The 16,580-nt window shown below is 38.0% G+C and overlaps 1 protein-coding gene across 2 annotated transcripts in view; it reads right to left on the reverse strand.

Annotated features, from left to right (window-relative positions):
- Nucleotides 1-16,580, reverse strand: part of CEMIP2 (cell migration inducing hyaluronidase 2) — a 72,164-nt gene that overhangs the window by 43,874 nt on the left and 11,710 nt on the right. For both annotated transcript variants that reach the window (XM_054689798.1, XM_037494976.2), the window contains exons 2-5: nt 9,924-10,266; nt 6,178-6,318; nt 4,502-5,063; nt 843-1,012 (exon numbers count right to left, since the gene is read on the reverse strand). In XM_054689798.1, the coding sequence (XP_054545773.1) occupies nt 843-1,012; nt 4,502-5,063; nt 6,178-6,318; nt 9,924-10,254 (1,204 nt within the window). In that variant the 5' untranslated portion in view covers nt 10,255-10,266. The remainder of the gene's footprint in view (nt 1-842; nt 1,013-4,501; nt 5,064-6,177; nt 6,319-9,923; nt 10,267-16,580) is intronic.

Consider the following 16,580-nt stretch of genomic DNA (forward strand, 5'->3'; position numbering starts at 1 on the left):
AAGAAAGGGGGTAGGCAAGCACAGGCAGGAGGCTGCCAACTCATACCTGTAACCCCCAAAAAACTGGGCACTGAGGAAGTTAAAAAACAAAAATTCTATAGTGAACATCCTTAAAAGAAAAAAAGTCAGATATACCTTCAATACACAGCACCAAGCATTATTTGAACAAAGTATAATTCTTCTGAAAGATGAATTACAGTAAATTCATATGAAGAAATATAAAGACGTAAGATAATTTTACAGCATGTTGTTTAAGGAGAGGAAAACAAAATGAACAGCAGGGCACATATAAGATAAAGACACTAGATTATTATGTACCAAAATAATGATCTAAGAATGATAGGATTAAAAGTTAATTTCTCCTGTGAACATTTTGATGTTTTCCATTATGTCCATAAGATAAATGTACTAGCTGGATCATCAGGGAAAAACTGCTTTAAAAAAGGATAAATTTGTTTAAATAGCATGCACCCAAAAGTAATATTTGCTACAGGTCTACATAAAAAAGAAGATCCCAAGTAAAAGCTCAGGCTCATTGTCACAGAGCATAACCAAAGAGGGCCCAGCCTATCACAGCTAGATTGGTTAAATCAGAACCTCCAGGAAATAAATCTGCTTCTACTAGTTAATCATTCTATATGACTCAAGTAGCAAGAACAAAATCCAGTGGGGGTGCCCAGTAGAACAGATCATTCTCTATTCACCAGGCGGGAAACTATAGGTTTCATCTTCAACCAGCTGTGAAAACTAACCCGATTGTCATTTGAATATAGAACCACTTTTTAAAATACCTATCACAATACTTACCTATGTCCTATAGAATATAAATGGCATTTGCCTACCTTCAATCCATTCACTATAAGCTGTCACAGCGAACTTCTGACCCTCCACAGTATAAAACTCTCTTTGGGCAAGAGCCTTCCCTCCACTACTATGATTTTCATAGTTTCTCACAGATTCATTGCAAGAAGTACTTCCACCATCAATGACACCAACCAAAGCCCAAGCTTGCCTAGAAAGAAAAGATCACATGCCTTTAATTATTTGTTATGGTACCGATCCAAATCCCCAACACAATTATTATTACAAGTGCTTTGAATGCTTGTATTTCACCCCTGTCAATACTGACACCTCTTTTCTACACAAGATTACAAGTGAAACCTTGACTAAAGTAACTGATGCCATAAAAGGAAGTGTACCTGGATTTCAAATCCTTGTTTGTTCAGCTCTGTAACAGGTGACACACCAATGACTATGACTCCCATAAATTATCTACTTCCTCAATATATACCATTTTTTTCACTAATGTCCAGGCCACAACACATTTATTTTCCTTCTCTTAAAATGAGTATGTTTTTAGTGGTGAATTTAATACAATATACATGTATTTATATGTATTTATACATAGATGGTGATTTTTATTGATACACAGCTGAAACTTATATAATGTAAACATGAAGTGTTACTTCAATTAAAAAATTATTAAATTTTTCCCTCAGAAATAACTATCACTCGCTCTCTCTTCAGCTACTCTTTCTGCAATGTTCTGAAGTCCAGTTGCATAAGAGAATTACAAAGAGAGTTTTAGGAATAAATCGTTGCTCAGACCCAGACCAACCCAGTCATAGTCTTGACAAGCAGAGGCCCAGTTCTAGTATGCTTTCATAGAGCAAACTTCAGTAGGCAACAGAATCAGTAGATAGCTTGTTAAATCAGATTTAAATTGTTTGAGGTAGAGCCAGAGAATTTGCATTTCTAACAAGTTTTCAGATAAAGTTGATGCTGCGGTGAACCACACTTTGAGAAACCCTCAATTAGAGGGAGAGGTTAGAAGAGTAGTTACCACATATTAATTACATGGGGGACCTTTGGCAATCCTGGTGTAAATGATCTAGAGTGGCCTTTGGTGTCCAGACTTTTTCAAAATCTCCAGTTGCGCAGGTGAGGTTGAGATTCTTGGGCTACTACTGATTTCTTCACATGCTTAAATTGAAGCTATCAATAGAGTTTAAGGTTTATATACTACATGTTAATTTGTTGAAAACAATGTATTTAAAAATTCTATTTTATTTCTGTGATACTATATATTGCAAGCTTAAGCTTGGGGCCAAAATCAATTAAAAAAAAAAAAAGCCAGAAAATTTGCTTTAAGAATCCCAGTTCAAAACATGAAAAGAAAAATGTCAGTTTCCTAGTCTAGGGAAAAAAATACCAAATTTAATCTATGCCAGACAGATGGCTGGATAGTCACAGATAAAAGTTAACCAAAGCATTCCTACAGCCTTAAAAATTCCACACCCACCCCTGTGTGGATTAGCTTCTCTTTGGCTGACAATGTTTTAAGCTCTATTTATATTCCTTGATATAGTGGGGGAAAAAAATCAAACAAAGAATGTCTCAATTTATTATCTCCTATTTGAAGGAAGGAGAGGAAAAAATATCAGAGGCTTCCTTTATTTACCAGAACTGCCTCAGCAACACTAAAGCAATGTTCTATTCTATTACATTATCTTCAAAACACTCCTACTTCCCTCCTCCACTTGAGGAAAATTTTAAACATTATCTTCAAGTGGTATGTTTATGTACTTTGGAGATAATGTCAAAGCAATGGAACGCTGGCAAGGAGTAACAACTCTAATTCTTCCATCAAATCGGCAGTGATATTTTAAAAGGAATTTAGAAACCAGTAGAAAGAGAATCCAAAAAACTCAAAACAAAATATGCATAGCAAATGATCACACAAATCTAGAACAATAATTGCACAAAGAAAGAAAAAATGTATTCCCTCACAATATTGGCTAATGAAACAAAGTGTCTAATTTTGGAAAAAACTATACTTCCTTTCCTAGTTCCATAAATTATAGAAATAGTCATCAAGGAATGGGTAAAAAATATTCAGATAAGTATTTTTATAACAGATCCAAACTAGAAAACCACCCAGGTGTCCAACAGCAAATACACTGTGATACAGTCAAACAGAAATTTCACAGCAGTGAAATGAGCTAACACTACGCATGACATAATCGAGGCTCAATCACACAGAGCAGTGAGCAAAGAAGTCAGACACAAAATATATCGTCTGCTTCCATTTATATGAGTTCAAAAACAGGCAAGACTAAACCTTCGTGTTCTCCACAAATTTAGGAGTTCACATGATTAACTTTGGTGAATGGACAGGGTGACCTATGAATAGAAATGGGGGCAGAGAGGCCTGGCAATGTTTCATTTCTTGACCTGGGTGGTGGTTACATAGGTTTCATATCGTGAAAAATCCTAATGCTCAATATTCATATTTTTAGCACTTTTCTGTATGCAGATTACATTTAAAAATAAAAAACAAAATACCTCCGAGGTTTTGTGCTTGTTATTGCATCTGTCTGGCAAACCCTCCTTCTCTGCTGCTTACACAGCATACTCCTAACCTTCCTTCAGTCCTCTCATCTTTGGTAAGCTTCCTCCAAATCCCCATGGTGATTTTGGGGGCCTTCTACTTACCCTGACATCATACCCTGTAGCTATAGCAAGTGTTTTTTGTATGATCCTCATTTAAGGCCTCAGTTTACCCACTGCAATAAAGGGGCACTGACACAGTGTCCTTTTATCTAAGCATCTCAGAGTAATGAGCACTTTTAGCATCGCCGACATATTCACTAGGCGAAAAAGTGTTAAAAAAATTATAGGCCCTTCTTCATGTGTCTTCTCTAGAATTTCTGTATGGCCCAACAATCAATGATCAAAAGAAAAAAGTAAGTAGATCATTTGAACATGATTTTTGAAGTTCTCACTTCTTATGCAGACATATTCTGAATTTTGGAGTACTGTTTACTCCGAAACAGTAAGCAGAATTCAAACTTCTGTTTTTTTTGAATTAAATGTTGAGCCAGCTACTTCCCCAGGCTCAGGACTGTATGAGGAAATCATGATTAGAATATGGCACAAGAATCATAAAGAATAGAAATGAATGGCTTTCTTTGCTCTCCATCTAGTTCCTCCTTCCCACATGCCAGGGGGTCCACAGACTTGCACCATCAAACAAGCAGGTTCAAACTGGCCAGCAAAAGACTCCAGTAAGAAAAAGGAAATTGTGTATGTTCTACTCCCTCAGACTTTTAACATAACATTTTTTAATCTTCATACAAAATTGGGCCTGAAGTTTTCCACTCAGAAGTATCCTCAATTAGCCTGAGTTTCAGAGGCAATGAGAGAATATTCACAGGTTAATTGCCCTTAAGCTGATTGTTTTTCAGTACCACATTTCTGTTCAAACATTTCCCCAAGCCCAATGCTACGGTTCACAAAAGGCTTCACAAACCAAAGGCCAGGAAAGAGCTTGGTATCCAGTATCCCATCTTCCAGTACCATGTTTAATAAAAGGTAACCAGACCTGCAAATTGTGTGGTCACTGACATCTGTACTGGGCTGTGTTTCACTGGGATCCTTTCTCCTCTCACACGTGGACCCTGATGCCTCACTAAGAAGGAAAGTACATAGTTGTGCCCACCTGTAACCCAAGCCTTGGATCAGCTTGCTTCCCAAGCGGTCCTGGATCATGTGTATGGTTCCTTGTAAAAGGCTTTTGGCTGCTGAATCTCCGACAGCTATGGCAACAATGCGTCCTGGATCCTGGACTCTCAGAAATTCCTGTAGTCGCCTACTCTCATTGTGGTATTCATGGGTATCAAACCTCACACTTTCCAAAATTTTGGCCGTGTCTTGATCAATGACCCTCACATTAAGACCCCTGGAAAAGTCCTTTTCAAAGACATAGGACCCAAAGGTCAAGCCTGAGGAATGCAGAGTTCTCGCCAGCAATGTCCAGGATGCCTTCTGTGCCCCGTGGATCTCCAGTGTCCCTCCAGCTTCCACACCAATAAATTTTTTGCCAAATATTGGCATATTTTCACCTTCATCTGATTTGCCATACAAGGCAATTGTCGCTTTGGATTTATAGCGGCATTTTTCTGCTCCAATATGAAGCGCCCCACCATCCTTGATCAGGATGTAACGAGTCCTCAAAGTAATATTTCTGAATCCATCCTTATCATCCCCAAACACAAGCAGTCCTGTAGGAAGCAACACTAGTGTGAGCCAAGCCAAGATTTCACCTTAACATGGAAAAAAAGACACTTCCACCATTAAGTTGCAAAAAAAATGTAGTAAGCATCCACTTAGAAAATTGGTTTTTAAAACAGAGAAAAGGAAGAAATGAAGATTTCATATTTCAACACATTAAAAATGCCCATTTGTGGGGAGTCCGTGGAGGCACAAGGGGTTAAGTCTCAGCACTATCGAGCTATGGCCAGTCACTGCAACATGAGTTCCATCCCTGGCCAGGGAGCTAAGCCACATGGCACAGCAGACATCCCCTGTCTTGCCCACTGCTCCCCTCAGCAGTGTATTTCAGTAGATCTGCCTATTCTGTGCCCCACTCTGTCTCTGGTAAATCCTCTCACCCTCTACACCTCTGTCCTACACCCCAGTTTTTATATGCATAAATAAGTAAATCTTTATTTTAAAAATGCCCATTTGTGAATTTCAATTCATTCACTTTAGAGGTAAATCATTTTTAGAAAAATATCTAAAAGGCTACAAATCTGAATCTCATTGTTACATATGTTAATTCTCATCTTCTCCATAGTTGTAACAGATTTAGCTATAAGACATCACCCACCAGAACTATTTCCTTTTCTATAAATCAAGAGTATTGACTGGACTGACTTCTAAGTTTCTTTTAGCTCTTCAGTTCCATGGTTCTACCTTAGGAGCTTTCATGACTCCATGGTTACAGTGACATGACATCACATTCCAGGATATGAAATTATCTAAAGAAAGAACATCAAATGTTCCCCAGAGTAAAAAGCAAGCATATGGGGGACCTCTGTGGTGTCACAAGGGGTTAAGAAGCAACCTATAAGCTGTCCACTGACTCTGCAGCACGAGTTCGATCCCCGGCCAGGGACCTGACCCACATGGCGCACAGCTCCTGACTAGCCCACAGCTCCCCTCAGCTGTGTATTTCAGTCTGCCTGCCTGTTCTGTTCTCTACTCTGTCTCTGGTGAATCCTCTCACCCCCCACATCTCTGGCCTGTACCCCAGCTCTTGTATGAATAAATAAATCTTTAAAGAAAAAAAAAAAGAGCAAGCATATGGGCCCAAAGACAGGCTGGGCTACTTACCTCCATCCTGAATGACTAAAGAATTCACTGTGGCATCTGAGGTCAGACGGAACATATCTCCTTCCTTAATAACAACTTGCTTTGCAGGATCTTGTCCTGGATCCCAGTTCCTGAGACGGGGGTTTTGATCTGGGCAATTCTCTACAAAGCAATGCAACATTGATAACCCATCAACCCAACTAAATAGAAGACCTTTAGCCAAATCTAAGTACTACCATCATTTATTTCAGTAAGAGCTGACATATTTTAATTTCCTGACATAGTATGGAAAGCCCCTCCCACCCCACATATACCTGTCAAAACCTTTACTTTTTCAACACATAAAGAAGATTCCACCACAAAATTTAGTTGCTAGCATCCAGTTCTGGTCAAACTTCATAAGCTAAAAATGGGGTTGCCCTGAATCATTCCCTTTGGAAATAAATCAACAGAAAGTGGCAACACTGTGACTTGTCCCTGGATCATACTAGGAAGTTGTTTTAGAAAATATATTCACAACATACTGACAAATAACAATGGAAATTGCTAAGCAATATGTATACTAGGTCTTCCCAAGTTCCTTCCTAAGTGAATCATAAAGGAGGCAATAATAGTATCCCTTCCACTGATACAAATTGCTCTCTTCAGGCAGGTACACTTTACCAACAAAACTGTAAGAGGCAAATGGTTAAAGGCATGAATTCTCATCTGCAGCTTTGCGTAAACTACAAATTAGAAAAGCTAACCCAAGACTACTCAATAAGTACAGTGATAAGGAAGTTCCCCTTTAAAAAATAGGGTTCTTAAGTGGTAGTTGTCCTCTACTAGAATTAGAATTTGTCCCTTGAATAGGTGTTGGTGAAAACACAAGTATTCCATATTGCCACAGATATTTCATGCATGAGACTTTTAGCCTCTGCTATAATTACAATTATGATCAACTTATGACCAAGTACTTACTGATTATCAAAGAGCCCACACTATACTAAGATACTACAGAATGTATAAAGCATAAAATAAATTTTTAAGCCCTTAGAACTTATAATCTTTTAGGAGAAAAAGCAACTATGTATGAAATAATTAAGTACTGAACAAATTGGTAGTTACTGTAGGTACAAAAGAGCTCAGGAAGGGGAAGGGTGGGGCAAGAGTAAATGAGGCAGTTTCAACAGACAGGTGACACAAGTCTCTAACAGGGTGGAGAGAAGTTAAATAAAGGGCATAGACAGGGGAGATAAGAATACTACTCATGCAAGTAGCCTTTGCAATTCAAGTCAATTTGATGCTCTGAGTAACAAGGTGCAGCCTATATTTTTAAGCTAAGAGAAATACAGCAAAATAGGATATTAACAAGATATGCTTGAGAATCATGTGAGGGTGTAAGGTATATTATGGGGAATAATATGAGAAAAAGTAGAGAGATTGGGCGAAACACAAAGATACTCTTTCACATGGAACAAAAAATTTGATTTCTTATTTTGAACTGGCGTAACAAGTCATTTGCAAATGCCATGCCATTTCATTTCTAAGCATTCATATTGCCCTAGGAGTATGCTTTCTCTTTGAGATGATAGTAACTACTAGTTAAAATTGCTCTCACTGGTTAAGTCCTTGACAATTATTTCAGGCAATTAATTTTTGCCATTGCTATTTAATTCTGATAAATAAGTAATAAGAAACTTTAAACTTTTCTTTCCATCGAAGAAAGAAATCTTTTGCATTTGTTCTGACTTAATACTTAGGATTTCTTGAATATTTTTCCTACCTTCCATTCTTCCCAGAAATCATCTAGCTGGAATCCTCCATGATGTCATATCAGAAGTAAATGTTTGCCCCATGTAACAAGTGCTGTACTCAGTTACAGATGGAGATCCAATCTTTTGAGATCTAGAGTCTATTACAATAGTTTTATAATTCCACTTAATTATGTATAATTATTCCCCAGAAGAACATGCTTCATGAGAACCATCACCAAAAATTCCAGTCTGTTTCCTTGTAGTAAAGTACACTTAATGAGAAAATATGTGCTCTACAGAATACATTAAAAAATAGCTCGGCCAGCCCCATCTCCCTAGTTATCAGTTTGTTGAGCAGTGGGTACATTATCAAGGTCACGTGATAGATACAACCACAGGGAGGCTGACCCTGAAATAGTTCAGTATACCAGATCTTTCCACTGCTACTCTGCACTTAGACCACCAAATTGTAAAACTCTTGAATGCTGATTTCAGGAACCACATCGCTGATTCAATGTCTTAGATAGAATATGAAACATCAATAAAAGCCACAGATTTAAGCCCTGATTTTCTACTAATCTAACAAGTCTTTCCTGAAGATTACTTGTAAAGAATGACTCAATAGCAGTGAACTTGTTTACTCTGCTGGACAAAGGGGAAAAGAAAGTCAAGGTGAGGGGCCTCTCTGGTGGCACAGGGGTTAAAGTTTAAGGGCTATCAAGCTACCACCAGTCGCTGCAAGAGTTTGATCCCCAGAAAGCAAGCCACATGGTGCAGCAGACCTCTCCTTGTCTCATCTGCTGCTCCCCTCAGCAGTGTATTTCAGTAATCTGTCTATTCTGCTCCCCACACTGTCTCTGGTAAATCCTCTTACCACCACCCTTCTTCTGCACCTCTGGCCTACACTTCAGTTCTTGTATGCAGAAATTGATAAAAACAAATCTTTTCTTTTATTCCCAAAAAAGTCAAGGAGAGACCAAATGGGATGCAGTATTATTAGGTATTTATAATGTGGTCTACAGGCATGGTCAGAAAAGAAGTATTGGAATTATCATTGCTAGGACTTTAAAGTCTCTAAATCTGTAAAGCACCAAGTCTTATAAATGGTAAAAATACTTCTCAAATGTTGTCCATTAAAGGTGGCATTTAATTTGACAAAATCTGCTGCACGCTGTAAAATACACGCAAAGATGGATCCCATTCTAGATTATGGTCTGCTTCTCCTTCCACAGCCCTAAGCCCTCTGATTTTCATGTGGATAGATGGGATCCATTCATAAGGCAATCCTTTATTGGTAATATATTGCGGATAACAATAAAGTTCTTCAAAATCATTTAAAGTCGAAATACATTACTGTTGGGTTGTTAGAAAATTTACGATGTATTTTTTTCTGTTCTAGCCAAGCAAAAATCTGTCATGACTTTCCCGACAACGCAGTAATTTGAAAAGCAAAGGCTATTTCCTTCCTATTTGATATTTACTTACGAAGTAATGAGTGGTTTTCACACAAATGTATCAGAACTTAAACCTCCTATTAGATGTTTCCTTTTTATCTATCATTCCTCAAAAATATCTGAAGCTTCTCTTTCAGAATGGTCTCCCCAACTGGTTTCAAATGGCAGAACATAAATATTATTTTCATTAAAATAATCAAATGCAGTTTATCACTACCTTAATGACCCAAAAAACTTCTGCCAATATGAAAATAATAACTTCTACAAAGGATGAAATCCTGTTAATGTAACAATGAAGACTTCTAAAATTAACATTTTGAAAAGAAATGTTCCAAGAACATCTGGAGACTGCCACAAAGTAGCAAAATACAAAGGAAAGGCAATCCCTGAATTTTATTACTTCCAGTGGATTCTTATAATTGCTCTCATTCTAAGAAGTGTCACCCAACTTTCTCTAATTGACATATTAGTTAAATAGAGTCAATTTAAGCTAACAATTTTTTTTTTCCATTTCATTCTACTATTCCCCCTTCTCTCTCCTCCCCAGCATAAGTTCTTCAAGTATACGTGCACTTACCGTCTGGCGCATACTTGGAGGATATTCCTAAAATGACTGCAAGTGCAACAAAAAATGAGAAACTAGTAATAGCGAAGCAAATGAAAGTATTTTTGTGCCTTCTCTGCTTTTGGCTTTCTCTCTGGGTTTGCTGTCCTTCAGGTGAAAGAGCAAAGGTAGCCCGGGCTTCCTGTCTGATGGAGGTAAATTTGGCTGAAGCTTGGCTCTTTGGAGGAGGAGGGGGCCGCAGTGGGACAACCTTGCCTGGAACGTAGCCAGATGAGCGATGGCTGCTTCCATTCTGAGGCTGTAGGAAAGCAGGGGAGTGTCCCCTGGAATCAGTGGTATACATGATACACTGTCACTGTGAAAAAGAAAAAAGTTAAGGTTAAAAAACATGAGGATTGTATGACTTTTTAAAAATATGTTAATTATTAGATTATAGTTCAGGGAGGCATAGGGAAGTACGGAGCAGTTGAATTATTATTTCAGGTTCTCTGATATTTTTTATCTAGTCCAGTGAAGTAAATAAAAGTTCCCCCCAAAATTATGTTTTGGAAAATCAAGGTGATTAAAACATTTTAGCCTGGAATCATATCATACAAGAAAAAGACCCAGAAAACGACTTGTAAAAATCAAGATATATAATCAACTTATACCCATAAGATCCCCCTCTCAGTAATAGTACGTGGAACATAAAAATCATTCTTCCCATTATTTGCCAAGCATTGTACTAAATGCTTTACAATAATAATTTCTAGCTCTAAAAGCCATACTTAGGTAGATGGATAAGCTATTTATTTTGTTTTTTGAATAAAGAGAAAATGATGCTTATTCAAGTTTAATGACTCATCAGGCCCCTATAGCTGATAAGTTTCAGAACTGGGGTTTGAATCCAAACTTTCCTTCTATACCATAAAACACTGTGTAGCAAATTGACAGAAAAAAAATTATTCTCATTACTTTAGTCAAATTTCATTTGTAAAATCCCAGACACTGCCTATATGCCTGCTTATTGGAATACCACAACCACCATGAGGTCTACTTTCTTGCATTCTCTGCAGACTTCGCTGCCACCCCAAAACCCAAAGGGATGTCTGTCCTGGAATATACCACTCCCTGGTCCTGAGAAAGATCTTCAGTGATTCTGTTACAGGCCAACCCCGATATAAAATGGGTTGCCCGATGGTGGATCCTCTCCCCTGTGCTTAAAGGGGACTTAAACTGCAGGTACACAAAGAAGGTTAACAAAAGGTTCATTTACAAGGGAAAGGGAAATTGAGGAGATGAACAAATCAGGGAGAAAAAGAGGGAGATAAATTCTTAAAAGCATCCTCCCCATTCTGCTGACCTGGAATCCCAAATGACCCACCAAGACCAAACCTGCCTGGCCAAGAGCACAAGGCAAGAGAGTGAGCCCCCCACCCCTCACATGGCTGGTTATAAACACAAGCCGGAGAAAATGACTGCTTCACTCTGCCCTTAGGTCCTCGCCACCTCCCTTTGGGGATCATGGGATTTGCAGTTCCCACTGTCTTGATGGAGTGGGGCTGGCATCCACAAAGCCTGTATGGAGTTTGCTCAGGACATCCATTCCCCCTAACAATTTGACCCAGGACAGATTTGGACACATGTTTCCCACACAGGAAAGGCTGCTCTGCTCCAGTCATTAGGCATGCTTAATATTTGGCATGGGATGCAAGGCAGTTCAGAGCTATAATGTGCAACAGAAACGTGTGGGTCTTAGAGAATTTTTCAGAGCAGGTGCTCAGTGACACCAGCTTGTCCCCAGAGATGCTGGCAGCCAACTTCAGGATCTTTTCACTCACACACTCAGTACACCCAGCCGTTGCTCAGTCTGAAACAGCAGTTGCCATCAGACCTGTCAACCAGCAGCTGAAAATTCTCCTCTGTTTATTTTGCAACTTTCCAAACATTGCATTCTCCTCTTCAAAGGCTGCATTTTCCCACTAGATTAGAACACCTGATATTCTTAGTCTTTTTTATGTTAAATATACATAACATTAAAGTTACCATTTTAACCATTTTTAAGTGTATAGTTCCATGGCACTATGGACACTCATGGTCCATTTCCATCCATTTCCAGAACATTTCCCTCACCCCAGGTAGAAATTCAGTAACCAAGAACAAGTTCCCATTTCCCCCGTCGAGTGCCAGCATGCACAGGGCAGGTTCATGATCCATTTGGACAGAAGGATAAAGAGATAAAGAGAGTCCCGGAGCCCTCAGTGGATTTTTCAGGCTTTAATGCTCACTCAGGGAACCAGATACACAGACACACCAGGCACTCTGGTTCTCGTTCTCTCTCTCTCTCTCTTTCTCTCTCCTTCTCATGGTCTCACCTCTTCTGTAATCACACAGCTCATCCTCCCATGGTCACTGCTTTTATCGCAGCCTCTAAGTGCAGGTATGTACACTTGCACATGCATGCACACCCATGCCCCAGGTGTCCACAATCAGGCATGTGTGTCTCATGTCCACACTCCCAAGCGTCTTCCGCATAAACACAATCAAGGCCACACGTGATAGTCACAGAGGCTAGTGGCATAAAAAGCCTGATTAATTCACTTACCCTACACCCAGTCTCCCAATTCCTGCTAATCATTATAATGACTTTTTCAAAGTATCAAGTCCACTTACATGCTTAATGCAATAAACTATGCGACAGCTACCTTTACTAATTGTATTCTAATGCCACTGCTCTTCAGCTGCACTTCATGGTCACCTGGTAACACTAGTGCTCGGTGCCACACCCTAAAACAACTTAAAGATTAAGGCTCAGATCCAAGCATTGTGTTTTAAATGCTTCTCCCATGATTCTAATGAGTGTCTAGGTTGGGGTGGGGTGGGGGGTCCCTGTTCTAGCACAACTGTTCCCAATTTTCACTGTGCATAAGAATCACTGGAGAAGCTTTTAATAAATGTAGATTTCTGGCTCTGATGGTGCAAAAAGAGTCCTTCATTTTATATTTTTAAAATATGTGTTGGTGACGCTTGAAGTAGTTGGTGACACTTTAAGTATCATTATTCTAAGCTCTTCAAATTGAAGACAAAGTCCACATGTCATATGAAGACCACAAGGTGGCTCTATCAAGTTCCAACAGACAAGCATTAATGTTCAGGTGTTTAATTTCCCCACTAGATTTCTCATGGCAAAGCAATGTAAGTATTTCTACCTGTTTTTATCACCAAACTATAGACTGAATTTACTTAGTGAGAAAATCTGACATCTTAATATCTCCTTAAAACCTTACATTTTTATTAAAAAGTAATAGGCATACAGATATTATAGCTAAGACGATATAATTAATAAAATGAACAAACCAACACAGAGTAGTTACTGCCAGGCCCTGTTCTAAACATATTACAAGTATAAAGTCATTTAATACAACAGATCCATGAGTAGGTACCATTATTCCCATTTTACACATGAGAAAACAGAGGCCTATGAAAGTGAATTAGTTAGTATATGGAAGACCCAGATATTTTGACCCTAGAATTCAGAATCTTTAACAATTACAATACTGTCTTTCAAAACAACTGAGAGGCAATAATCTCAAAGATTCATTTTTGCATAATGTCACTAGAACTGGCTGAATCTTGAAGGCACATTAATCTCAGGGAATTCCACATGAAGTTCAAGAGATTATACATGATTCTTATCCAAAAGAAGCTGACACAAAAAGGGGAAGTCCTTTTTTATTTTTTATATTCTTTTTAATGCGTGCCTAAAAGTTTCTGAATGAAACCTTACTGTTACTTTGCCAAGTTAAAAAAAAAGGAGAGTTATGCAATGTAATGTTCCTATAGCAATGACTGGATAAATGTTATTCTGAAGCTAAATGGCTTCAGAAACATGATGTTCAACCTCTTCCATTATTTCCCGTCCTTAACAACCCAAGCATCCCAGTCACCTGACTTCATTCAATACCCTAATAATTAATCTCCCTTATCCTCTGCCAAAACAAAGAATAAGATCCTTGCCATAGAGTACCTCTAAATTGCTCTAAACTACAACAAATCCATTAAACACAAAATGTGGTCATTAGGGTGGCCACAATGAGCGTTTCCAGGACCCAAACCACCTGGAAATTAACTGGGATAGAGAGGGAATCTAATCAAGAATTGTTGCTGACTTTACATGGGGCAAAGAACATTCCAGAGTCAATGTGTCTGTCAAAAACACCTGGTTTGTGGGGTTTGATTTCTGAACAAAAGTGATTACGCTTAAGCTTTGTGACAAAGGAAAACAACACTGTTCAAGGTGCTACTGAAGCAACTGCTGCATGTGCCCAGCAGCAGAGGCAAAGGATGGGCCCCCGGTGCAGTGAGTGCCTGTAAACAAAGACCCCTTCATGCTCATCCATTAACAAAGAAAGGACTTAGTTAGAAATTTTTGAGTGCCAGGCTCACCAGGGTGGGAGGGAATCAGGACTATAATCTGCTCTGAAAGGGTGTGGGAATCTTTTGTTTGAAGCTGCAATCATAAGATACGTCATTGTTTCAGGGTGAGAAAGGTTGTTATTACTTAAGGAACAAGAGGGCCCTTTTGTGAAAGATAATGTCTCCAGATGTACCCACAATAAAATAATAGGCACTGAGAGTAAATGAAGTCACCATGTACTGGGAATAATTTGTGTCTTCGTGGTCACAAAAATATAGCCTAACATGAAAATGTTAGGTGTATTTGCCACAAACTAAAATGGTCAATAAATCAAAAATATTTATGGTTGCATTTCCCCTTTAATACCTTTGCAAAGCTATATTATATATAGTCTGAGCTCATCCACTATGTTTAACATGTCAATGCATAAGTAGTAAATAAAATCATTCTTTTCTTAAGAAGTAACATGTAATTACAACTGTATCTTAGAATAAATTATAACCAAAAAAGCCTTATTTTATGCAGATTTCCCCCTCAATTTATTCATATTTTTAGAGATACAAAATTCCAATGCTGTGCTTTAAGATACCACTTTACATGTGGGAGTAGTATTATGAATCAGCTACTTAAAATATATTGATAGTTATAGATTTATATGATCTATGGGGGAAAATTGACGTTTCTCTCAGCCAATAAGCAACTGTGAGCTCTTGCTGTCATTAGAGGATGGTGGTAGGAACTATAAGGAATAGACAAAAGATTTACAGCATCCCCAGGAAATGTAATCCTATATTCAATTTTAAATCACTTGCTTGAAAGCTGAGTGAATTCACCAAGGAAATACTGTGAAAATGGTGGTAGGTTCCCAGGCTATCTGAACAATGACAGTTTAATCCATAAAGTTTTTAGTGTTTGTAGTGTTAAGTTTTGAGTTTGGAGTCCTGAGAACAAAAGAAGGACCTAATAGAAGAAAGTGTAAGAGTTTTCTTTGGTTTTCAAGACGACTACTATTACGTGCTTTTTAAAATTTTTACCATGGTTCTGAGTTTTTATGTACCATATTGTAACTTGTTAACTTTCTTGTAGCTCAGCAAAGGCAGGGTAGGTACATTCAGTAAATACATTTGATTAATTTATTTGGTAATAAATTACAATAAGTAATCACAGAAAGTAACTTGTTTAAAAGAGTTGTTTTTCTGGTAGAAAGCGCCTACTATTTAGAAAGAACACATCAGTATTTTCTGATATATTTTAAAGGCTATTATATCCTGTTTAAGGCCCTAAAGACATAGAGATAATCCAAAAAGGGGGATAAATTCAAGTCATTTGTATTGAATTTGGCAATGCACTCCACAATTTCTGAAGCATAATTTTTGGTATTTAGATAGTCCTTGAGAAAATTATAATGTGAATATTAATTAAATGGAAGATAAAAATGGTAGATAAAGCTGGATAACAAATTAACTAATTTAAAAAATAAAATCATGCAATTAAAAATTTGCACAGGGAAAGAAAATTGCATAGGGATTTAGACAAGTATTTAAAGTAGATAATGAAGGAAATTACTAAGACTATGAAAACATTATATCAACTTAAATAATATAAATGCAAATGCTGAAGGGAAGCATTCAAAATCTAGTGCTTTTGTCTAGTTCTCAGTTGTCCTTAACATCCTATATGAAATAATAATGCCCTATTATTTTATATTAAATTCTTCTCTTGGATAAAAAGTGTGTATAACTTTGAACAATAGCTCAAGAAAGGCAGGGTGTATACATTTATTTGGTAATAAATTATAAGTAATCACAGAAAGTAACTGATTTTGAATTTTAAATAATGTTAAAGGAGATCATGGTTGTCGGGTGTTTTGACCTATAAAAGGGGGCATGATTTTAAGAAAACCGAGATAGGGCCTCCTCTGGTGGCTCAGCGGTTGAGTGCTGGGCTGCGAGGCTTCCCCCAGCCTCTGCAGCGACGATTTGACGATTCGTTCCCTGGCCGCCGGGGAGGGTACCACAAAAAAAAAAAAAAAAGAAAACTGAGATATCCTCATGTAAGGTTTTCAGACATTGTGAAAACTTATTCATGAAGGTTTCTCAGGATTCCACAAGAAGTTCCCTTCAAGTTCAAAACTCCTGGTTTTTAGTTAATGTATGAAATTTGTCCATCTCCTCCAGTAGACTCCTTTCTTGAAAGCAGGGACATCTTATTCATTTTGTTATTTTCACAGGATTTTACACAGAGGAGGTCCTCTTTAGTGCTTGTCGAATTTA

Source organism: Talpa occidentalis, unplaced genomic scaffold (assembly GCF_014898055.3).
Source record: "Talpa occidentalis isolate TD23 unplaced genomic scaffold, MPIMG_talOcc4v2.1 talOcc4.7, whole genome shotgun sequence".
Taxonomy (NCBI): Eukaryota; Metazoa; Chordata; class Mammalia; order Eulipotyphla; family Talpidae; genus Talpa; species Talpa occidentalis.